The following is a 24,821-nucleotide window of genomic DNA, read 5'->3' on the forward strand; positions in this document are numbered from 1 at the left end:
TCATTTGTCAAACGCGTAAGTAACCATGTGGACGAATAATAATCAAATTTTTTTTCTACAGCCTTATATCCAAAAAATCCTGTCAAAATTCCGCGCAACACCAATTGAAGCCCTGGAGTCGATTGCGAATATCGGCGAGCAGGCGATGGTCCTAGCTGTGCTTAACTACGGCCACTACATGGTCGGTACCTGGTTCACGGCTGAGAACATCGAAAACTATCGGTTGATGTCGGAGAACGTATACTTCGAGTATGACACGGCGTACACCTCGAAAACATGGCCAATGATGGACAAGTTCAATTACATTGCCGGATTGATTCGGGACGCCTGTCTTTATCAATACGTCGAGCTGGTGGATGTCTATCGTTACATGAACTATAGAGTTCAGGTCTCGATCGAACATTCGCGGGATAAACCACACAATGTCCTGAAACCGTTCGGGGTGGACAGTATCGAAGGTGGACTACTTCTTCTTGGGTTTGGATATCTAACAGCAGCGGCAGCACTGGTATACGAACTAGTTTCAAGAGATTTGAAAAGAAAAAAAATTGCGAGACGGGTGGCTGCCAAGTGGAAAATGTTGGCTCATAAGAGAAAGAATCACAATTGATCAAACAGAAGAATGGTCATTTGTTATCATTAAATTAGTTATAGAAATGACGCTGATTAGTGAAGTTAACTCGAATTAGCCATCTTCAGATTATATAGAGTAATCACGAATACAGAGGTACATAAATAACGCAAGCTAACTTATTTGAATAAACTGTTTCTATTTTTGAGTTTTTCTTAAAAATGCTTATTTTGTAATGGAAAGTTAAAGTATTTATATAGCAAAATACACGAAAAATTAAAGACTAAAATGCAATAATTATAATGCTTCTAAAACTAACACTATAACAATATTTATTCTTTTTAGACTTTTAGGTACTGAATTATATTTTATTTTTTCTTTTCCTAATTTCTTAGGGGAACTCGGGGCAATTGAGACCGTCAGGGTAATTCGGACCCCCTCGATTTCTCAGAAAATCGTAATTTTTTGACTGACATACATATTCATGGAACCGTTATTCTAAAACATTAATTTTGACAACTGAATCTTATCCTTTGGTTTTTTTTAGAAAGGAAATACAACGTGTTTCATTTTTTTGCCATCCTCAAAACAAAAATTACTATAATGGTAAAACCGTGATTAAAGCAACAAACAAAAGTGAAAAAAAATAACAGGTAGCTGTTTTGGAAAACCTGAGGCTCCTATTTGATGGAATGATTTTTGTTTGGGCGAAAATACAGATATTTTCAAGACCTTTTTTGTGCGAAATGAGCGTACAGGGCTATTGAGACCCCCTACACCATCAACCACCGTTCAGGGGCTTGGGGTTACGCTCGCGATTGCACTCGCCACAGCAAAGAAAATACATGATGCGCTAATCTACAGATGTGACTACCCCGGGGGAGGAGTTTCTCAAAGATTTCATAGCTAAACATAATTCCATCTAAAAAAATTTAAAAAAAAATTCGGTCTGAATTGCCCCGTACGGGGGTCCTAATAACCCCTACATTGTAAAAGCATTGACAAATACCGAGTTTTGCATATCGTCGCCTAGCGCTGCCATGAAGTGGTGCAAATGAGTTCGTGATTTTTTTAAAGTGTTTTATGTAAATTTTATTTAAAAAAGCGAAAAACAGTTCGTTGGCAGGGCCATCTAAATTTGAAGATTCAACTTCCGGCAATCGATGTGGGTCCGGTCTGTCTCTGACTGATGATGGCAGGGTCGTCGGCATCTTGAAATACATCAGCATCAAGTGGCCAAATTCCGCACTTTGTCAATTCACTTTTAATAATTCACTCCACAGCTCAAAGCTCTAGACTTCTGGTGGTCATTTAAGGAAGTTTGAAGATTGTCATCGGTCGACTGGCATTAATTAACATCCAATTTGAACAATAAACATAAGCATTCAAATACATCGATTATTAAAGAAGTTTTAATTCGTCAAAATTGAAAAATTGATAAAAAGTGCGCAAAGAAGCCCCGCAAAACGGTATGTCAATTTAGTGACTAATTAAGGTGCACATTTGAATGCTGAATTGAATGGCCTAATACATTCTACTATACAAGGACTCACACTCAAGGTATGCACTTTAATAGTGAAGGAAAGTTAAATGAATGTTCAAATATAGTTTTTAAGGTCAAGAACACATAATTTGGAAACTTTCATTTTTGAAGGTTTAGTATCACCGAAAAATTTCACAACGTATATCAGCACATCTTCTATTTTATCATGGTGATTATCTAGGAGTATTAGAAGTAATTGTGAAGAATTATCTTTTCTAACAAATTTAGTTCGAGACTTGGTATGGTCAGCAAAGTGATAGAAAATTTTATTACAAATACGCTCAGGTTTTTTGCGCGGTTTTTTTGCGCAGTTTTTTACGAGGTTTTTTTACGCGGATTTTCTAACAAACGCGGCTTTTTTCACGCGGATTTTCCAATGAACGCGGTTTTTACGCAGATTTTCCAATTACCGCGGTTTTTGCAAAAGTCCTTTTGAATGCAAAAGACTTAGAAGATTTTCGTTAAGATGGAAGCGACGGGTCTGGAAGACTCCTTATGGCCCGAACCTCAACAATATGGGTATTTTCGGAGTGGACTTGACGAGCAGGTGCCAGAAATTGATTTTTGATGCCATTTTAAAATCGAAGATGGCGACTTCCGGTTTAGCGAAATTCGCTATAACCCAATCAGTATGGGTATTTTCGGAATGATCTTAACGAGTAGGTTCTAAAAATTTATCTTTGACGCCATTTTGAAATCCAAGATGGCGATTTTCGATTTAGCGAAATTCGCTGTAAACCAATCAATATAGGTATTTTTGGAAGTTGAAGTAGTAGTACAAGTAGTTTTAATTAAACAGTTGAATTTACTTACATTTTAGCAATATGTTTAATTTGAATCAATTCAAACCAACAAAATTTCACCACATGCGTTTCTTTTTTCTCTCTTCCATGCTCACTGCACTCTTCTGGATGAACACATTAAAAATATTTTGCATTTCGTTGGTGTATGAATAGATTTTATATTCGAGCATGTTTTGGATGATCGCTAAGATTGTTCATGTGGAAATTTCGGTTAACCAGAAGTCGCCATCTAGAATTTCAAAATGACGTCAAACATCGACATTTGTCTCCTACTCGTCAAAACCAGTCCGAAAATACTCATATTGATTGAGTTGTAGAGAATCTCGCTAAACCGGAAGTCGCCATCTTGGATTTCAAAATGGGGTCAAAAATCAATTTTTCATGCCTTACGCGAAAGATGCAGATTATTTTTTTTGTTTATTTCTGGCACCTACTCGTTAAAACTATTCCGAAAATATCCATGTTGATTGAACTGTAGAGAATTTCTTTAAGCTAGAAGTCACCATTTTAAATTTCAAAATGCCGTCAAAATTCTGGCACCTACTCGTCAAGACCATTCCGAAGATACCCATATCGCATGGGTTATAGCCAAACCGGAAGTCGCCATCTTGGATTTCAAAATGGCGTCAAACATAAAGTTCTGGCACCTACTCGTCAAGACTAGAGTCTGTATACAATATAGAGTCCCGTACAGAGGAATGCGCAACACTTCGTAGAATACAGACTATTTTTTTCTGGCAACCGGAATAGTTGCTGTAACTTTGAGTGAATTTGATCAAATTCAAAATAAATTCACACTGAATGAAAAATTAAGCAACTTTATCGTGGCAAACGGAATATCCCAGAGAAAACCATTTCAAACATTATTTCATCTGATTTATTTAATGATAATTAATCAATGAATAAAGTACTTAAATTTATTCAAAAAATTGGAGCCAACGCAGGATTCAGGTTATTTTAAGAGGATTTTTCTCGGATAAACTTGACACTCGAATAGAACAGTAACAAAACCATGTCACTGCTACAGAACAATAAGAACCATTTGCAATGAAGTCCAATGTTATACTACACACCTAGAAAAAATAGTGTAAATTTACGTCTCCTGACCCTGACATATACGAGCATCAAAAATGACTTAGTTTTACGTATGATTTTAATTTTATATGACGTTTAATTTCGTAAATCATGTAATTTTACTCCACATACAGCATTTATTCTGAATGGTAGGAAGTGTAATTTTATGTCATTGCGCATGTAAAGTATATTTTTCATGTAAAATTAAACGGAACACGATAATGTTCCGTCATTTGGTAAATTACGGTTTGTTGAATTGTGTCATGTTTGCAATTACGTCAACGATAAAATTCAGATTTTTTTGGTGTGTACAATACCAAAACAAGACATTTACAGTCACCAAGGGGGTTGGTTATGCATTGATTTTTTTAAAAGTTATTTAACAAATCGTTTTGTTCCACGCATTTTTTGCAGAAACATTATCATTTAATGCTAATTTAATGTATTATTGTTTGTTGAAAAATGAAATTAATTGTTACTTAAAATTTTAGTGTAAATTCATTGCAAGAACACTGCTTTGAATAACGTTCAATCGCTCTTTAATTTAAAGATAACTTGAAGTTGCTTTCTGTATCACAGTTAATGTCTAAAATTGCTTCCATCATCTTATAAGTCGGACGACGGAAAATTGTTAATGAACTTAACCGTAAACATCCGTAAATTGACTTTAACAGATCAAAAAGTGTATAATGAACCGATGGAAGAGAAAAACCAGGTGGATAACACCAAATATAGTTTAAGTATAAAATGTCTCCCTTTTCCAAGTGTACCTTGTGGAGTTGGAGTATTCTGAACAGGTTTCTGACGATAGCGTTTTTGACAACTCAGAACGTAATCTAGTGTACTATATTGCAGGATACATTCTTAAGAGTGTCACGAAAAACCATACTTTTTGTGAGGCTTGCTTTATACCATGTATTAGTATGACCCTATTTTTAAAACAATTTACAAAGTATACTATACCTAAAGATTTTAGTGGGTTAGCACTATTGTATGTAACAGAAGTTGTTTATTTGTTTTTTATTATCGTGCTGGAGGGAATATTTCTAGACAACGTCACCAGTCTCGTAACTTGTAAAGAAAATGTTTCATCAAAGCTGGCAACACTCATGAATTCACTTACTATCTGAGACGAGACTTGCCGATAGCAAAAAAATCGATCGTCAAATGCAGCCAGGGGAAACTGTCAATGCAGCCAGTCCATTTAAACTATGTGAGGCAAAAAGAGAGGCTATGCGAGACGAACGATAGAATGAACAGAAAAAAAGAAAAAGAAAAAATCTATCGACAAGTCCCGTCCCAGCTTATTATAAATCTCGCGTGCTTTTTGAAACGAGCTTATGTACAAAAGAGAGCCTCTCTTTGTTCACTTTCTCTTTCGATTATCACGGTCTCACCATTAATCTTTCCAATGATGTTCCAGTACATATTGGAAGAGAATAATTTCGACTAGCATATTATGCAAAGAGTTAAACAACAAACGCTAAAGGGGCCGTGATATTAGCGGAAGAGAAAGTAAACAAAGAGAGGCTCAAGTTTGTCAAAATCGGTTCAGCCATCTCTAAGAAAAATGAATGGCATTTTGGTCACATACACTGTATGTGTATACATACACACACATACATACATACACACGCACATGCATTTGCCGAACTCGACGAACTGAATCGAATGGTATATGTCACTCGGCCCTCCGAGCCTCCGTTAAAAAGTCGGTTTTCAGAGCAATTGCAATACCTTTCAATTGAGAAAGGCAAAAAACTTCCAAAGATATTTTGAGTCTTTTGCTGAGAGTTTTTTTACGCGGATTTTCGAATAAACCCGTTTTTTCGTGGATTTTCCAATACACGCGTTTTTTACGCGGACTCTGCTTAAAAAAAACTTGGTGTAACTTTGTCGTAGACGTGTATGTATTCAGTACATTGAGATATGTTAGACTGTTTACGTAAATAAATGATAAATCTCTTCTGCTCTCAATAAACAATAAAATACATATTTTATCCAAGGCGTATATTTCTGAATCTTACAGTAAATAGTTATAATGAAGAAAACAAGACTTTACAAAAGTTCATAAATATCGTTCTATATATCAATATGCTGCATGAATGGAACATCTTCAACAAAGAAGTTTAAAGAACACTCTTCACAACTTTGCTGATGGCACCAAGTCTCTTACTATTGTACTTTTGAAGAACTGATTTTCCATGATTGCTTCTAGGATCATTATATGAGCTGCGCACACAATAGTAACACAATTATACTGCCAAAAGCGCATCGTGATAGAGAGAGAAAATCAAAGCCATCTTCCAGCTAGATATATTGCGTTAAGAAAAGATTAGGATAGAGAATAAATCGATAATTTGACGCAACCAAAGAAATGATCGAGATAGAGGAAATAGAAGTATAAAATATCAATCTGGGGAAAGTAAGCTGTAGTATCTAGAAGGGCCTTAATACGGTCCTGGCACTAGCTTTGTATTAAACCAATTATGTTTGAATGTAATTGAGCTATTGATATGTTAAATTGTGTGTTTCCAAAGACTCGCTTAGTGCATAAAACATTGTTTCGAAATTGCCCCTAAATTGTTTGTGATGCAATTGAGTATTGTTCAATCACATACAAATCCTTTTTACATGTGCGAGAAGATAGAGTAATTACAATAACTCGATAATTGCTCGAACTAGCCTCAAGCGTGGTTTCCTCAACTGAACACTAGGATGGGACAAAAATTAGATTTCAGCTCCGAGCACCTTTTCGGGTACCATTTGGGTCCTAGAACAACTGTGTAAATTCTTAGCTCGATCAATGAAACTATATTTTTGCGCCTACTGTTTAAAGTTTACATGGGGTTTTATATAGGAAAAGTGACCTTCGCAAAATAATTTCTCCAGGAGACGCCCATATCCTCCTAAAAAATACCGTTATGTGGTTTTTATAGGAAATTTAACAAAGAACAAAAGCCTCCAAGACTACGAAATGATCTGAAACTCGTGGAAAAAGTTATTAAATAAAAACCAATTGACGTTCTGACGATTGGTAAAATATTATTTTTTCTAGCACCACTGCATTTGGCTGTCCAATTATATATAATTTTGTTTAGACTTTCTCTTATTGTGTCTAAATCAATGATCTCAACTGTTTGGTCACTTCCCAAGAGTTTTAATGGATAAATTGAGGCTTCTTTTGTACACAATTAGAGAAAGTTAAAAATTCTGTATAGGGTGACGAGCCTATTTTCACCATACTAAGCAAGGTGCCTCACTAATTCGGTAATTTCTTGCCTTACAATCAATGGAATGCGTAAAAATTGACATGAACCGCTTTGCTTCGTTGTTAAGAACCAATATGCGTTGAAAACAGTAAAATTCTCGTGTTTGAGTACAATGAAAACTCGAATCGGGTGCCCCTATTGTTGCGCTATCATTTGACTCAATGCGTTGAACAAAGATGGCAGACACTGCTCTAACCAACGGCTTCAAATGGGTAGGGTGATAATAGAAACATGGTGCAAATAGGCTCATCACCCTATAATTCGACCGTCAGCAGCAGTGGTGCTATGAAAATTGAAATTTCCATCAATCTTTAGAGCATTAGTCGATTTTTGCTTAATAACTTTTTCCACAATCGTCAAGTCGTTTTGCGGTCTTCAAGACTTTGTTTAAATGATAAATTTTCTATAAAAATTTCACATCCATTTATTTTTAGAAGGCACTGGGCGACACTGAATTATTTTGTAAAAGTAGATTTCCCCATACAAAATCCCATGTAAACTTGGGCGCAAAAATACAGTTCCACCGATCGAACTTAGAATTTGCAGAGTTATTCTAGGACCCAAATGGAACCCAAAAAGTTACTTGGAGCAAAATTTAATTTTTTTCATATAACCATGTCCCACTCTACTGAACACATTTCAGGGAGTATGATAAAAAAAAATAATTTAATAAAGTGACAAAAACCGAAACAATAAATTTTGACAATTGAAAAAGTGAAAAGTGGAAAGATTAAAGATTGAGGACAAAGCTTGAAAGTACAAAAGCTTAAAATACGAAAGGTCGAAAGAAGAAAGGGTCAAAAGATCGAAGACAGATGCGATAAAGACAACGGGTCGAAAAAATAAGAGATTGAGATATTACAGAAAGAGTAGTTTTCCAAGATCAGAATTTTCGGAAAACTTGTTAGGAAATAGATTGAACAATAATTTTTAGCATATTTGTAATCATCTTTTTCACTGCATATTATAGTCCTTTTCTTCTCGGCCTTTGTCTTTTGGTCATTTGTTTTTCAACCTTTTTTCAGATTTTATTCCTTCAACCTTTTGTCCTTCGATCTTTTGTACCAGAGTTTTTTATAACTTGATTAACATCGTTATCGTTTGCGATAAAAAACTATTTTTTCGAATTTCGCTCTTTTGGCGTAATTGCTAAATTAAATAAAAAGAATACTATTTCACACACTCCAGGAAGTTTTATTTCTATTTCTACCCAGTACGTTGAATGGTACCTTCGCTTGCGATTTAAATCATTCAGTAAAGAGTTTTTTTTTCTAGCAACAGCATTCAGATTGGGTAATAATCCAATTGCGATTGTCTATCGATTGTTTATCGACTGGCCATAATATGTTTGCTAATACGATTAGTCAAATTATCGACATTAACTAATCTAATTGAACCATTAGATGCCCACGCCGCATTTTCTTCCCCGATATCTGATAACGGTAATACACACCGATTACATACGAATATTAACTTCATATACATTATGAAAAAGCACCAACGACTATAAAACGACTTTTCTTCTTTTCGGGCACCATGCCAGTAAAGATGTTGAACGTCACCGATATCACCCCGTACAACTTCGGAATTTCGTCATTACTGCAAATAATTGGTAATTTAAAAAATCGTTCCAATAATACAAAATAGTAGTAATTTTGGCTTCTAGTGCTGCAGTACTTCGGGCACCTTCACTCTACCTGTTTCATAGGAAAATCTGCAAAAGATGATCTGCTTGGAAATTTGAACATTCCCTATCCCTCCGTCTGGCTCGCGTTCGATGAATCTAACGAGATCCTTTTTCTGAACTCTATCGAAGCCGGTTGTCAGTCATTTGTGTTAACAGAATCAGTTGCACTGAACTTTCTAGAGATCTTCGAAAGCATACACGATCAAGCGACCCATCGATTCCCTAACAAATACGTTATTGTTCTGGTTTCACCAGGGTCCGATTTGACGGTAATTAATCGTATCATTGATCACAAAACTCTACGAGATATTCCACGATTTCTTACTCTGTTCCCAAGTGAGGACGATAGGATTGATTTGATTACAAACAGGTTTGTCAGAGGCGGAACCGAACCGGAAACCTTGGACAGTTACATACCGTCACGTGGCAGCTTCGTGCATAAGCGTAATCTGTTTCCAGATAAGCTACAGAACTTGGAGGGCCGCCTTTTACGGTTAGCAATATTCAACTACTCTCCGTACACTGTGTGGAAAGATGCAAATTCCAGCCGCAATTCAAACGCATATAACCAAGGCATACCTGAACTCTACGTAGATGGCACAGAAACACAAATATTTCTTGAATTCTGCGCAAAATTCAACTGTAAATTGGAAATATCATTGGACGAGGCGAGTGAGTGGGGAGAGATCTACGATAATCGAACCGGCAATGGAATTATTGGCGCCGTTGTAGAACGGCGAGCTGACGTAGGTGTTGGAGCTCTATATTCTTGGCATCATGAAAATCTTTATTTAACCCTGTCAAAGCCAATTTCAAGAACGGGTGTGACCTGTATTACTCCTAAACCAAGGCTGCTGAGCAGTTGGATGACACCGATTCTACCGTTTTCGTTGATTTTGTGGATTGCTGTGTTGACAACTTTTGCAATCATGAGTATTGTTTTGATGTTTATGGAATATTTAATACAAAACGTGCTACTGGAACATGTGAGTGTAATACTGCTTAAATGTGATTTGGTAATCAATTATCATCGTTACAGGATCGTCCCCTGGATATCTGCACATCGTTCATGACTATCGGTTGCATATTTATCCTTCAAACTGTTCGTCTGAGTATCAACCGGAACGTATTCGTATCACAAAAGATCGTTGTGGGTTCACTGCTCTTTGTGGGACTAATGATCGGTAACACATACAGCGGGGGGCTTTCTAGTGTGATGACAATACCACGCTACGAACCACCAATAAATACAGTTCAGGACCTGGCCGATAGCAATATGCACTGGGCGTCGACACATGATGCTTGGATTTTCTCGATACTGATGGCAACACAGCCTACGATCGTCAAACTGCTACACAATTTTGAGAAACATCCCAAAGAGAGTCTACACCGAAGCGCCTTGCATCAGGATTTCAGTTTCAGTATCGAACGGTTGCCGTACGGTCATTTCGCGGTGGGAGAGTACATCGATAAAGAAACAGCCGACAAATACCACTTCATGATCGAAGACATCTACTGGGAGAACTGCGTTGCAATGTCCACCAAAACATGGCCCATGATGGAACATCTAGACGAACTAATTTTGGTTATATTTCAGAGCGGTATTCAGCGATACTGGGAACAGAGGGTGAGTTACTTCTGATGGCTAGTGCGCATGCTTCCACACGGACGGCGAGTTCCCCGTTTGACTATTTCTACCATCCCCAATAGGTAGTTTCGAGTTACGAAGACGAGAAGGTTCAACTGGCCATCAGTACCTCCCGCCATCGGGAAAGCCCTGGACCAATAACATTGGAACCATCTCATCTGTTGGGTGCGTTCCTGATGCTCGCAATTGGATTGGTCGGCGGGTGTGTGGTATTTCTGCTTGAGGTTTTGTATGTGAAGTGGAAAAATAGATATTTCATATTTCGCCGGAGTCGTAAGTTCTAAAATTAGCAAACCAGCAAACTTTTTGCTTCATTTCACTGTTTTGGGTAGAAAAGTCTATATTAAAACAACGAATAAGAAGACAGCGGGGCTTTTAACAAACATAGAAATGTTATAAGAGTATTCTTCTAACATCAAGTGTGTTCATTTTTTTTTGTTTCGATTATAGTGGTTTGAAACAAAAGGGCCTCTTTTTCAAATTAATTTTTTTTAATCCCCGGGGGTTTGAAAATCGAACCCAGATGGCCTGCGTGTAAGGTAATTGAATTACTAACTACTCTATGGCTGTTGATTTTTTTGCCACAATTTATTTCTATTTTTTGCGGCCTTTTTAATCATTTTGCAGTGTTCAATATTAAATAGAATACAACACTTAACAGTCAATCCCAACTGTTAAGAGCTCCCGTCGGGATTACAAAATATATGCAACGCTTCAATTTAAAACCTAAGAAAAACATTTTTGTAATAGTAGATATCCATTCGAGAAATACACTTCACAGAGTTAGTAGATTTTGAAGAAATAATACTATAGCGTGAAAGCTTCATTACTGAAATCAAACAGATACGACAAATACATATGCAAGCAGGCCCGTAGCCAGGATTTTGTTTCGGGAGGGGCTAAAAGTATGCAATTTTAAAAGTGTTTACGATTTGAGATGACCGAACAAGTTGCAAACCAAAATGAGGTGCAGGAGATAACATACCGAATTGTCATCACAAAAGTTCGTGTTCGTAAATGCAGTTACTCTCCAATTCGATGTACATCGCGATCGATGACACAATTTGCGTAAAAAATAGCTTCAGTTCCGTAAACGACAATATTTCAGCGGGCCAATCTAAAGGTATTTCAGAGTAATTTCAAAAGAATAAAATGATTTTTTTTCTTGGGACCGATTTACAGGTGTGGTTAAACTGGCATTGAATTCTACTTTTCACATCTGATGCAACAGAACTATTTACATTCCCATTACGAGAATAAATCTTGCATTTTTTATTTTGCTTGAATTAAAACAAGTAAATGTTTGAATTATCGCCTAGGCCGATAAACTATCCAACTCAATTCATTCGCCAATTTTAAAAAATGGGGGTGGGAAATACCAAATCATAAATAAAACTAATCCGCTCAGTAAACTCACATATTCGATAAATCTTGATCGCGTTCATGAATTTTTTATTATTCCAATCTAGGGGCAGATCACTCTAGGGATGTATAACCAATTTGGATAAAATCAGCAAAAATGCATTTAATTCCTGTTTTTGAATCAACTTTACACTCCCTCGCAGAAAAATTTGTTTAACAAACGTTCTACGCTGATCCACTTTGTTCAACGTTTTGTTGAGTATAGGACTAATTTTTATAGGGTTTTGACGCTTTACAAGCAACGCAAAATACATTGCACGCAACGCAAAATACATGATGAATTTCTATTATAATGGAAAGAACTGCATTTCATTTCGCTGATTTTAAAAATGCTTCACAAGTGATCTGCCCCTAGACTACAATACTAACAGTGCACAACCGCAATTAAAAATAAACGGTTTATTTCTAAATAGTATAAACACCAAATTATTGAAAGTATTTTAATCAGGTGATTCTGATTCGGTTAGTGCATACAAAAACACAATCTACCGACAACCTGCAAATTTTAATGTCTCATAGTAATTTTGGACATTTTTAAAGCCAAGTGCGATGTTTCACAAAGTGAAATCTTTGAAGAGTATCGTTGACTTATCCACTCATAACACGGCTCAAAGCGCTAGCTTAACGAAGCCCTGGATCTATCATATAATTTTATAATGTATAAAACTTAACACAAAAAATGTTAAGTGGGTGTCCGACAGATCACGCACATGCAACCCGCTATTTTGCGTGGATATCTTTCATCTGGGATAAACATGGGCTTTAAATCACTCTCGATGCCGTTATTAGCATCTTTAATGATGTGATGGTGTTTTTGTTCAGATCTTCTTCCTTGTTTCAACTCCTGGATCACAAGCCGTCTGTGATATTAGCATCCTGTTGGCAGTTTATTCGAGGGTACCGGACGCAGCTTTTGACTACTATGTATGTTTTGGATATAAGCACCGCTGGTTTTAGACTGATTACGTTTTGGCGTCTCTGCTGTTTCATAATACATTGCGCATGTATGTATATATACAATCATGTAAAGCGACTAAAATGTTGCTACTGATAGCCACATTAGGTTCCTCATGATAAAATTATCTAAGAGCGAATGATGGAATCAAAAATTGATACATATTGACGTGACTAATAAATCTATATGTGATCGGCATCCGACCAAAAGAGACGACTGAATCACGTAGCTTACTTTAAGGGGAGGTTTTCATTCAATTGACCAAAAAGTCAGCAAAATTTGAATTTTTTTGTGGGCCAATGAAAAATTATAGAAGGAAATAGTTTTAGGATTCAAAATTATAGAACGAAATAGTATTAGGATTCACTTATATTTTCGTCTTCATTTACAAATTTTTTCAAGACGAAAAAACAAAATGGCGCCCGTGGCGACGTTCTGTCTAAGGTTAGGTGCGCGTGGAATACCAAAACTGCATAGAGCCTGCTGCTTAAGGATCGATCTAGCACTCCAAACCTCAGAGAACAGACGTCCATCTTCAGCATTCAACTTATGTAAAATCTCTAACTGTTTCGAAGGTAGTTGGGATGCCAAACCAGGTGCGCTACTGTCGTCATGTTTTTTTGTGGCTGAGTTCGACAGGATTGACAGCGCTTATTCCTCCACCCAGTCAAACTAGTCCGGAACCGGTTCGGACTTCCAGCATGAATTCCAGCTCAAATGCAATAACCGATAGAGTCGGAATCGGTTGTTTTCTTTGAGCAAGATTCCTTACGGAATCCATTCAGGATTTCGAACCGGTTCCGGAATGGATTTGATGGATAGTCGGAATAGGTTGGTGTGGCGGTGCTAGTGTTTATCGTATATTAATTCAAATGTTTGCACGCGTTTTTTAAATATTTTTGTTCGATCACGGATGTCTGTTCTCTGTGACCAAACTTAATAAAACGCTCTAAAGTAAACTAAATTTATTGGAGGAATGACCTAAGAATGGGTAAAAAACTTCAAATTTGCCGTAATGCACAGTGGTCCAATAATACCAAAAACATATTTCGGCAAAGCATGTTTTTATCTCTCGATTAGATGGTTATGGATGTATGTTTTATTATTTCATACTTGATTTCGCCAATAATGAACTGATTTTTTTAGTATATAGAAGAATGCATAGGGTGGTTCGTTATTTACCGATATGTTGAATAATATTGATATTCGATTGCTAGTCAGAATTTTTTTGCTTTTCGAACAGTAGTTACCAATATTACTATTTTTATCAGATAACGTTACTACTAGCTGTGTATTGAACGATAATTATCGGGTTTTGGTGAACATGGCGTGCGGAAATATGAGTATGTTTGTATATTTATTCGGAGAATTTAACTAAAAATATTGAATTTGGCTTTAACTAATTTTTTCCCTCGATATCCCTCTCGAATTTTTCTTTAAAATGGTCTTCAGACTGTTCAGTTCCACATAAACTATTCTTTAGCTGCGCAAGTTTGCGCCCAAAATGGCTAGAGAATCTAAGATGTTGTATATGTTTGACAAGATAATACAAGACAAAAAAAATATTTCACATTTTAAAATTACATTATTTTATTATTACCTCAAATCTTTAAAATAAATAGCTTAGTTATTATTTAGAAATTAAATAATCTAATTATTTATTTCTTTTCGATCGGGTCATTACAACTTGAGTTATATTAATTTATCGGACGCTACGTTTGAAACACAGGGCGGTACAGAATATTCGATAAACGGGGCAAACGGCTCAATCCACTTCGTTTCCAAGTTTCAATTTACAAATAAATTTGAATTCATGAACTGTTGCTCCTTTTTAAAATAAATGGTACCCTCACGAGGATATTTTTATTTATGCGAAAAAAAAATATTTTTACCGTGGACAAACTGTTTGTATTCATAAAAACTACTTTTAGGGAAAAATTAATTGTAATTTCAAATTTTGTCGTTAACTTGCTATTAAAATCACGAACAACATTCCAAAATTGAAGATTGGTCTGTGAGTTGGTTCACGAGATATCATGCTCACTGGAAACGATATGAAAATATTGGCATTCAAGCCCCAAAGCTGCATTTTCGATAATTGTCAATGAAAAATCATGATTTTTAACAAGCACATCAAACGTGTACTATTTGATGCTCAAAAAATGTTAGAATAGAAAATAGTGATAATTAGATGCGAATGATTGGTGTAATAAGAAAGACCATAGTGTTAGGTAGATATAATCTCTTTTTTAATGTGAAAATCGGATTCAGTGACCCAAAATTTACTAAACATATGTAGTTTTGTATCGATATTTGCATTAAATATATTTATGACCGTCTCTCTTAAGGAATGGAACCACTGTGTAATGGTGCGCGTTGCGTTGCGTTGCGTAAGCACGGTATACTTCGTAGATTGCAGACTGATGACTCTCATTTCCAGCCAGACTACTTGAGGAGCATTGTTTGGGAATAACAATTAATCCAGTCCAAGCGAGAATTTCGCCTGAGAGCCACCATTGCGGGCCACGACCATCTTTACCGTAACTTGGGATGAGAAAGGAAGTGTTGATGTGGTACTTACTTAACAGAAGGCCCCGACTCAGTGACACTCCCATAAGTACCACGGATTGGGTAGTGGGTGGGTTGTTAGTCAGGATTCGCTTCAAGCAAGCGATGCGACTGAGAATATATTTTCGTGCATAAGATATTTGAATAGTTTATTGACTCTAGGATACGTAAATGTTCTAGGCGTTTAAACTCTGGGTAATCGTTTATCGAGATTGTTTCATCGAAAACAATTTGAACTCCGGACAGCTGGCTGTCGGGAGTGTTGTCGACAATGTAAAATGGACCGTAAACAATGAGTTTAAAAGTGGTATTGTGGAACATTCATAAATTATGTCACGCAAAGATTACCCCATACTAACTAACTCTCTGTCATATTACCACGTTATTTTTGCCCTTTGTCTAATACGAATCAAATAAATGGAACCACTGTGTAATGGTGCGAACGCAAACTTTGAGATTGATTTTTAGCCCTTTTTCCACTTTAAAGATTTACTAGAAACGGTGAATATGAAGAATTTGTAGATTTTATGGGTCATTGCTCCAATTAAAAAGGGTTTCTTTCGAGAGGTCAAAAGATGAAGACTTGAAATTGAACCGTTTTCAAATGAAATTGTACGCCGTTTCGAAAAAACGTGTTTTGAGATAAACACGTTTAAAGTTTTGAGCACACTTTCGATTATTCGTGGTAGAATGTCAATACTGCATAGAATTATGTATTTTGGACATCGCTGGTCACGAATTTGAAGTCAGTTTTTCATAGTTCAAAATGGCTGGTCTAATATGGTGGGCCCCTCCTAAAAATAAGTGGCATTTAATCCAAAATCGTCAAAAGAAGAATTTGTGGTTTAAAAACAAGAATTTGAACCTAACCTTAATATGTATTAAAATTTTAAAAAAATGAAAATGGCGATTCCAATATGGCCGACTAAAATGTTATTTTAACAATTTTGACCACATTTTTCGTTTTTCACCGTTTCTGTGGTTGTTTGAAAACTCACGTTTAGTCTGCGATGCCTCTACAGATCAAGCCGTGAAATACGTTCTCGAGACCTGAACTACTCTTCTACCTGATGAGCGCGTATCGAGCCGAAAGCGTTCCATGGCGGCCAGTACGCCGCTTCGAACAATGGCCTGTAGGAAATGTTTTGATGCGCCGTTTAACATACTATATTAGACACTAATACCTTTCCAAAAATGGAAAAAAGTCAAATTTTTGCAAATTTTAATTAAGAACCTCCCCTTAAACATTTTGTCTTATACTACTATATACGTACACAATTCTTGCTAAAACACCATAGGCTCTCATGACTAGATTCGCAAACCGCTTGAGTTTTATTGAATACCTGCATAAGTAATAATCTGTTATGATTGTAGCAATCAATTTTATCGCAAGATCTTCTACATAATATCTTCTACAACATTTTTACGTTAAGATGTTTGAACCAGTTCTTGAGTATTCACTAAACGGAAGTGTATTACAAATTGTTTAGGAAATTTCGTAAAAAAATATTTTTTCAGAAAAGTTTCGGGAGGGGCTTTAGCCCCCTAGCCCCCCCCTCTGGCTACGTGCCTGTATGCAAGTAAAATATGAATTTTGTGTTGAAGAACAAATAATGCAGCACTTTTAGACGAACTGAATGGTTAAAATTATAATGTTATTCTTCTGAATTTATAAGAAAGATTCAAAAACTTCATTAAAAGCTTTGAAATATTTCACCTCAAAAAATTGTCTTAAGTGGAGGTTCTTATTCAAAATTTTCAAAAATTGATTTTTTTCTTTGCATTTATTGAAAGGTACACTATATTGTGTTGAACGGGTTTTTCGATCCGCGCAACAAAAATTTTTCTACATGCCATTGAGTTCTTATCGATCGGCCTCACGACACTAATGAAGTCTCTTGGTTAAAAACAGTCCCAATTTGTTTTCGCCTCTTTTATTGTTTTCCACCAGGTTTTGAAATAGTGGTTGTGTTATGTATCGCGTATGTACATGAACCGTGGAAAAGTCTATTGTTCGAGGCGGCGTCCTAGCTGCCATGGGACGCTCTCGGCTCGAGACGCGCGCCTTAGATAGAAACCTTTTCATGGCATTGTGCACGTTCCCAGAATGCTTCGCGTTGCACTGTACATGTGTACAGAAGGATGGGACAAAAATCAGATTCCAGCTCCGAGCAACTTTTTAGGTACCATTTTAGTCATAGAACAACTGTGCAAATTCTTAGCTGGATCGGTGAAACTATATTTTTGCGCCCACTGTTTAAAGTTTACATGGGATTTTGTATGGGAAAATTAACTTTTACAAAATAATTCCTGCAGGAGTCGCCCATTACTTCCTAAAAATAAATCCTTACGTGGCTTGAAAACCACGAAACGATCTGACGTTTGAGAAAAAAGTTATTAAGCAGAAACCGATTGATGCTCTGACGATTGATAAAATATCCATTTTTTCTAGCTCCACTGCTCGTTTGTTGTCCAATTATATGCAATTTTGTTTTAATCCTCTCATAATTTGTCTAAATCGTTTATACTATTTCGCCACTTCGCAAGGTTTTGAGGGATAAATTGAGGCTTCTTTAGTACATAATAACAGAAAGTTAAATTTTTTGTATATAATTAGAACGTCAAAAGCAGTGATGCTATGAAAAGTGAAATTTTCATCAATCTTGAGGGCATCAATCGGTTTTTGCTTAAAAACTTTTTCCACAAGTATCAGATCGTTTTGCAGTCTTCTAGACTTTGTTTACTTGACAAATTTCCTATAAAAATCAGATATCTACTTATTTTTTGAAGGTAACGAGCGACTCTTGGAAGTATTAATTTGCAAAAGACAATTTTCCCATACGAAATCCCACGTAAACTTTAAATAGTGGGCGCAAAAATATAGTTTCACCGATCGAGCTAAAAATTTGCAGAGTTGTTCTGGGAGCTAAATGGGACCCAAAAAGTTACTCGGAGCCAAATTTTATTTTTTTCGTATAACCATGTCCCACTCTAGTGTACAGGTCTCGAGAACGTATTTCACGGATTGATCTGTGGAGGCACCGCAGACTAACCGTGAGTTATCAAACAACCACAAAAAACTTTTTTCTCGACTGTGGCTGAAATACCCCGTATTTTTTAGTGAGGGTCCGCCATATTGGATAGGCCATTTCGAAAAACTGACTCCTTGATCCCATTAATTGTTACAAAATATTGCCATTCTACCACGAATAATCAAAACCTTAAACGCGTTTTTCTCATAACGTGACTTTTCGAAACTGCGTGCAATTTCATTTGAAAACTGTAAATTTGAAGACCTTTTAACCTCTCAAAAGAAAACCTTTTTCATTGGGGGAATGACCTATAAAATGTACAATTCTTTTCACTCACTGTTTTTAGTGAAGCCTTAAGCGGAAAAAGGGCTTAAAATTGATCGCAAATTTAAATTTTTGCCTTTCTCCTATAGAAAGGTTATGCAATCACTCTGAACATCGTCAACTTAATCCCGGCCCGGGAGGCCGTCTGTCATATACCATTCGACTCAGTTCGTCGAATTCGGCAAATGTCTGTGTGTGCGTATGTATGTGTATGTATGTTTGTATGTATGTATTACCAAAAATATGCACATCGGTTACTCGGAGACTGCTGAACCGACTTCGTCAAACTTGGTCTCAAATGAAAGGTACAACGTTCCGAACTGCTATTGAATTTCATTAAATTCCGAGTTCCTGTTCGGGAGTTACGGGTTTAAGAGTGCGAACACACAGCAAATTCACATTTTTGCCTTTCTCCTATAGAAAGGTTATGCATCCACTCTGAACATCGTCAACTTAATCCCGGCATTTTTTTCTTTTGACTTACATAGGTTTTCTGTATTTTAACTGGGTCGTAGTTAGGGGGATACGGTGAGGGGCACCCACCCACATCACTCACCACCCTTCCCTAAACCGCGCTTACCTCATCAAGTAACCCTCTACGCGAATAAAATTTTCTAATTCCTATAGAATAAATTTTCCTAGTGGGTCTGAAAAACAAATTAAAAATATGGTGTTAAATGATTTTGAGTTTAGAAACTAATTTAAAATTTCTTACCAAGTTGAAAATTTTTGGCGGGGCTCAAACCCCCGAACCCTCCTCCTGGATACGCTGCTGGTTTCAAGTGTTTCAGCGTCCACACATAGCAACTCAAGTTCGTAGCTGTCGATTCATTGTACGTATGTGTAAATCGCACTGAATATCTAATAGACATTTCCACCATTATATTAAACATAACCAGCCATGGAATCGTAGTTTTGAATAAACGAGAAAGGCACAATAGCACCACTAGGTGGATTCAAACGGGTTTTTTACCTATACTTAGGCATTCCTCCAATAAATTTAGTTTACTTTAGAACCTTATTATTATGAATGGAATTCCACGCGCACCCAACATTAGACGGAACATCACCATTCCCTAGTAGCAATTGAGGTTTTATGGTACTCTTGAACTTAGTTTACACTTGTACTGTGCTATAAAACTAGACATGCTACTTGGGTTTTGTTTGTTCGTCTTGAAAAAAAAATGTTGACGAGGATGAAAATATAAGCTTTTTGAATGATAAAACTGTTTCTTTGTATTTTCATTGGCCCACAAAAATTCAAATTTTGCTTACTCTTTGGTCATTTGGAAGTCCGATATTGGTTTAATCTAACTGAAATTGCACAAAGGAGTAATGAATGAGTATGCATGCCAGTAACACATTATCCTTCAATGCACACAGCTAAAAATCTTGTAACTTCTTGCAAGATGCACATGAAAGGACCGTACCAATTCACATAAATTTACATTTAACCCTTTAAAAGGCCCAGAGTTTGGGGCTATTAATGGAAGTTATATTAATAGAAACACGGTTCTTTCATTTAGTTTTGAATATATTTACATTTATTTCGTAATAAAATAATGTTTTGAAAATATACTTGGTACCGCCCGTACCGCCGTTAGAAAACATCAGCCTTCGTAATGCTTGATGTATTTCTAACGAGATTGGTGGAAATATAAAGACAAATCGAGCTGGATCGAAAATTCAGAAAGAAATTAAGGTGAGTTACTGGTTATTACTTGATCAACAGTAAATAACCCCTGCATTCTGAGGATAAGTTGAAAAATGAGACCACAGATTACAGACGTTCATTTATTTATTAATTTTTTTTCTTTGCAATTTTTACCACTCTTAAACCAAATTTTCGGATTAAAAATAGTTGTTTTTCAAATTTGCATCACCAACTTATAGGGTCTATAATAATAATAATAATACGAGCGTTCCGAGAGTAGATTGTGGGGTATATGACGTGAAAAATAATACAAATCAAACTATGTAACAGAGTGGGGTATGGGGTATCTAATGCGAAGCAAACTATACAACAATTAGGTGATGTATTGCAATTAGGTGATTTTCTGATATATTCTCGCGACGAATGGAGCCATTCATTCAATAGTTAATTTTTGTTCAGTGTAAACGAAACGAAACTTTCATAAGCACACGATGAACGCATTGCTTCCGGAAGTTGAAAAACGAGAAGGACGAGAACAAGCAGGAGAGCAATCTTCAGCCCGGGGACAACTTGACAGCTCCCATATATTGAACTCATAAGCAAATTTTGTGGTGATTTGGTGATGTCATGGCGGCTCGAATGGAGCAAAATTTGAAAAAGGCGCATCCCATTTACTATTTTCCATATCTAAAAAATAATCAATTTAAGCATTTCTTTCATCAAATTTATTTCGCTGCATTAGAAACTGTCCTCATTCCCCCATACTTAAACAGAAACATAGATTCCATATGTAATTTTAAAATTCCGAAAGAAAATAAATCGATTTTCGGAAATACAAGAAGATGACTTTCAAAATCAAGCCACTACCACTTATATTGGAATTTCCGAAAATCTTCCGAAACTAATCAACATCTCCTAAGGCATGAAATCCTCCGGTAGAGCCGAGGAAAATGCCAGAATAATTCTGAAGGGATCCATACCAAAACCATCGCAACATCTTCCGGACAGAATTATTGCAAAAGTCGAACAAAACTCTGGCCGAAGTCGAACAAAATTGTACATTCCTGGCAGCATTCTTGCTGAAACCGAGCACTACTGGTTTGATGCCAGAATTCTGATAAAAACACACAAATTTTATTCAAAACCAATTTTGCTAAATGTGTAGAAAATCCTACATATATTGTTTATTCTCCCAATCAAAATGCTAGAATTCTTGACGTTCTTAATGAACTTGAAACAAGATGTCGCAGGTTCACGAATTGTTAAGCTTGGTGATTTACTTTCATTGGCCAAAAAGTTTTTCATTTATATTTCATTTATAACACCAATGATTTACCGATTACAAACTTCACACAACAAGAAAACCAAAACATTTTTAGGAAGGAAGAGAGCCGGTTGCTAAAAACAACACCTTCCATCTAAATCTATAATAAGATTTATGTAACTTTGCTGACGGTTTCCAATCAGGGGTAATTTTATTCTCTAATAATATTTTTCTTTATCCACATTTTGGAATACGCTTTTTCTAAATGTTGTTCTAGCCGCATTGACGGCGTTCATAACACACGTAACGAAACACGCTTTTCTCTTGAAACTTTTTCGTGTCGTTGTTCGTGGTAGTCGTACAGAAAAGGCATACTAGCGCCACCATCAAATCGGTGGTACATATATGAAACAAGCACTATCTGTCAAGTTGTCCCCGGGCTGGCAATCTTGTACACGAACGGTGCCCCGCTAAGAGACAAACGCATTTGCTAGCGGCGTCGAAAATGAATGAAAAACGAAGGTTGCCGAAGTTCCCCGCAGACGGGCTACGATTGAGAGAGAGAGAGAGAGAGAGAGAGAGAGAGAGAGGGATGATGGCATAGCACGATTGTAAAAGAGAAGAGAATTTATATACGTGCTCGTTGCTTCCCTAAGCTTCGAATTGAGTTTCGTGTTTCATTCTGTGTTATAAATTTAAAGCGAGCAGATCGACTGCCAATACTTAGCAGACACAAAATGGCTTCCAAACGTCACGACAATGGCGCAGGTGACGCTCCTACAAAGTAAGTATATTTTTTTAGATGAGATAATATAATTGAAATTATGGAAATGCGTAGAGGTACGTTGTCAGTAAATGAACAGTAATTTGGCCGAAGAAAAGTTTGGCAAAAGAAATATAGATAAGCCATTCTGTAAAAGGCAAAAAGGTAAGCCATTTAACCATAGGCAAAACAATGTGAGATAAGCTTATGAAAAAACAGGCAAAAATGATGGTAAGCCATTAAATATCAAATTGTGTCCATTCTGCACGAGGCAAAAAAAATGTTAAGCCAAGTAACAATGCAAATTGCGCATTATTGCGTCTAACCATTAGCTTATGACAAAACTCTGGAAAAAGAATCGAGATAAGCCATGAAAAAATTAGACCGTCATCGTACCTACTATCGCTAAAAAAAATGAAAAGGAAAATTATTGTGGGAAATAGTTGACCCTTTGAAATAAATTGCAGGAAAAAGAAGAACTCCAAGTTAGCTCATCTTACTAAAGAGCTGCAGAAGACGCATGAAACAATCCGATTGCTACAATCCAGTTTGTCGTCCACAAGAAGCGAGTGCGGCGAGGTAAGCAGCATTGAGTTCGAGAGCGACCTCGGTCCTTGCAGTACCAAGCATCTAGCTGGACACCGAAATGATTCCTCGGTAGATATATCTCGATTCGTCTCCTCAATGAACCAAATATCCGTAGCATCCATCAATGTGCCCGAGTGTAAGACGTGTGTAGAAGGGTAAGAGATATCCAAAATCGATTTCGATTCATGGCAGGATCTTTTAAGCAATTCGTTGGCTTTGGCGGGTATTGTTGACGAGGAAACAAAATACGCCGTTTTCAAGGTTAAAGCAGGACAAAAGCTCCTTGAAATATTTCGAGGAACCGTACACACAGAAAAAAAATGTTGGCAAAAATAAGAGTTTTTCACTCTTAGCAAAAAACAACCAACGCATACTCTTAGTTTAAATATAAAACTTTTGTTTTGAGTACTATTCTTCATTTGCTTAAAAGGAAAACTTTTACTTTGATTATTATTCTTGATTAATTTAAAAGTTTTACTTTCAACCTAATAGTTGGCGTTGGCTGTTTTTTGCTAAGAGCGGAACACTCTTACTTTTACCAATATTTTTTTTTCTGTGTATCAGCGAGCGATGCGCCTCATGAAGTGACACATCCATTCTCCAATGCAATGTTCCGTCTAAAATGTATTTTGGTTCTAACGCTGACGTCATGTTTCAGCGCAGAAAACTCTCGGATTTGAAACGGATTTGGCTTTTATCAGAAGAGTTGGATTGATTGTAAAGCTATGCGAGTATGGCGATGAGAAACACTTCGAAGAAATATTGAGCACAGTTGCCGAGCAAGCCAAACATAAAGAGGTGAGAATAGCAGCTCTTAAAATGATGAGCCGTAACGGGACCCTCTCAGAACTGATCGACAAAGTTAGGGAAATTGAAACGATACGCCTCAACGAAGAATACGTCTTAAAAAAAACAAGCATTTATGGGAACACCTGAAAGCTCATTGAATGCCCTTCGTTCCGTTGCTAGACCGTCACGATACGTGGTTGGTCACTCTACTCCAGCGTATGGTAGAACACCAAACCAAAGGTTCAATTACCGTGGAGGAAGAGGACAATGACTATACAGAGGTGGAATGGTCTGGCGCGGATCAAGTTCGCAGATTTCGGAACGTTGTACTCGATGCAACAGCATCAACCATTCGGCGGAAAGATGCTTCGCAATTCAAATGACTTATCACAATTGCGGTGGAATTGGCTATCTTCTACGAGCATGTAATAAACCAGTGGCACCGAGAAACAGATAAATCTCCGAAGATCGAAAGATGAACAATAAACAGTTGGAAGTAGCTGTAGTTGCTGCTAAACCGGAAGTAATTCTTGACGAGGATAACGCAGTAGGACCAGTAAGTGACGTTTCATCTCAATCGCAGTGAAACGTCACGACATAGATATCCAACCATTTCCACGTCGAGGAGCACCGCGGTGAACACATTAACTCTTGATCAAATTGTCTGACACAGGAAATTAAATAAGATTTGTGAAGCTTAGACTTGTTGTTACTCGATGAAACAAAAAAGTAGAAAAAAGTTCGAGTTTCGGAAAATTCATGGACTTCATGAAAACCGAAAAGCCTCATATGTAACTGTAAAATTCGCTTATTTTTCTTCAAAATAGCAGGGAGAATTTTTTTTTATTCAATTTTCTATGGTTC

The 24,821-nt window shown here is 36.6% G+C and overlaps 3 protein-coding genes across 3 annotated transcripts in view; 2 read left to right on the forward strand and 1 right to left on the reverse strand.

Annotated features, from left to right (window-relative positions):
* Positions 1 to 610, forward strand: part of LOC131680773 (uncharacterized) — a 32,658-nt gene extending 32,048 nt beyond the window's left edge. Inside the window, exon 5 of the mRNA XM_058961484.1 lies at positions 62 to 610. Coding sequence (XP_058817467.1) covers positions 62 to 610 — 549 coding nt within the window. The remainder of the gene's footprint in view (positions 1 to 61) is intronic.
* Positions 1 to 24,821, reverse strand: part of LOC131684624 (uncharacterized) — a 127,237-nt gene that overhangs the window by 88,907 nt on the left and 13,509 nt on the right. The window lies entirely within an intron of this gene.
* Positions 8,799 to 11,440, forward strand: LOC131684623 (glutamate receptor ionotropic, delta-2-like). The gene is made up of 4 exons (XM_058967642.1): positions 8,799 to 8,875; positions 8,930 to 9,936; positions 9,990 to 10,577; positions 10,661 to 11,440. Exons 1-4 carry the CDS (start codon positions 8,800 to 8,802, stop codon positions 10,880 to 10,882), a joined length of 1,893 nt encoding a protein of 630 aa, XP_058823625.1. The 5' UTR covers position 8,799; the 3' UTR covers positions 10,883 to 11,440.

Source organism: Topomyia yanbarensis, chromosome 2, assembly GCF_030247195.1.
Source record: "Topomyia yanbarensis strain Yona2022 chromosome 2, ASM3024719v1, whole genome shotgun sequence".
NCBI classification, from domain to species: Eukaryota; Metazoa; Arthropoda; class Insecta; order Diptera; family Culicidae; genus Topomyia; species Topomyia yanbarensis.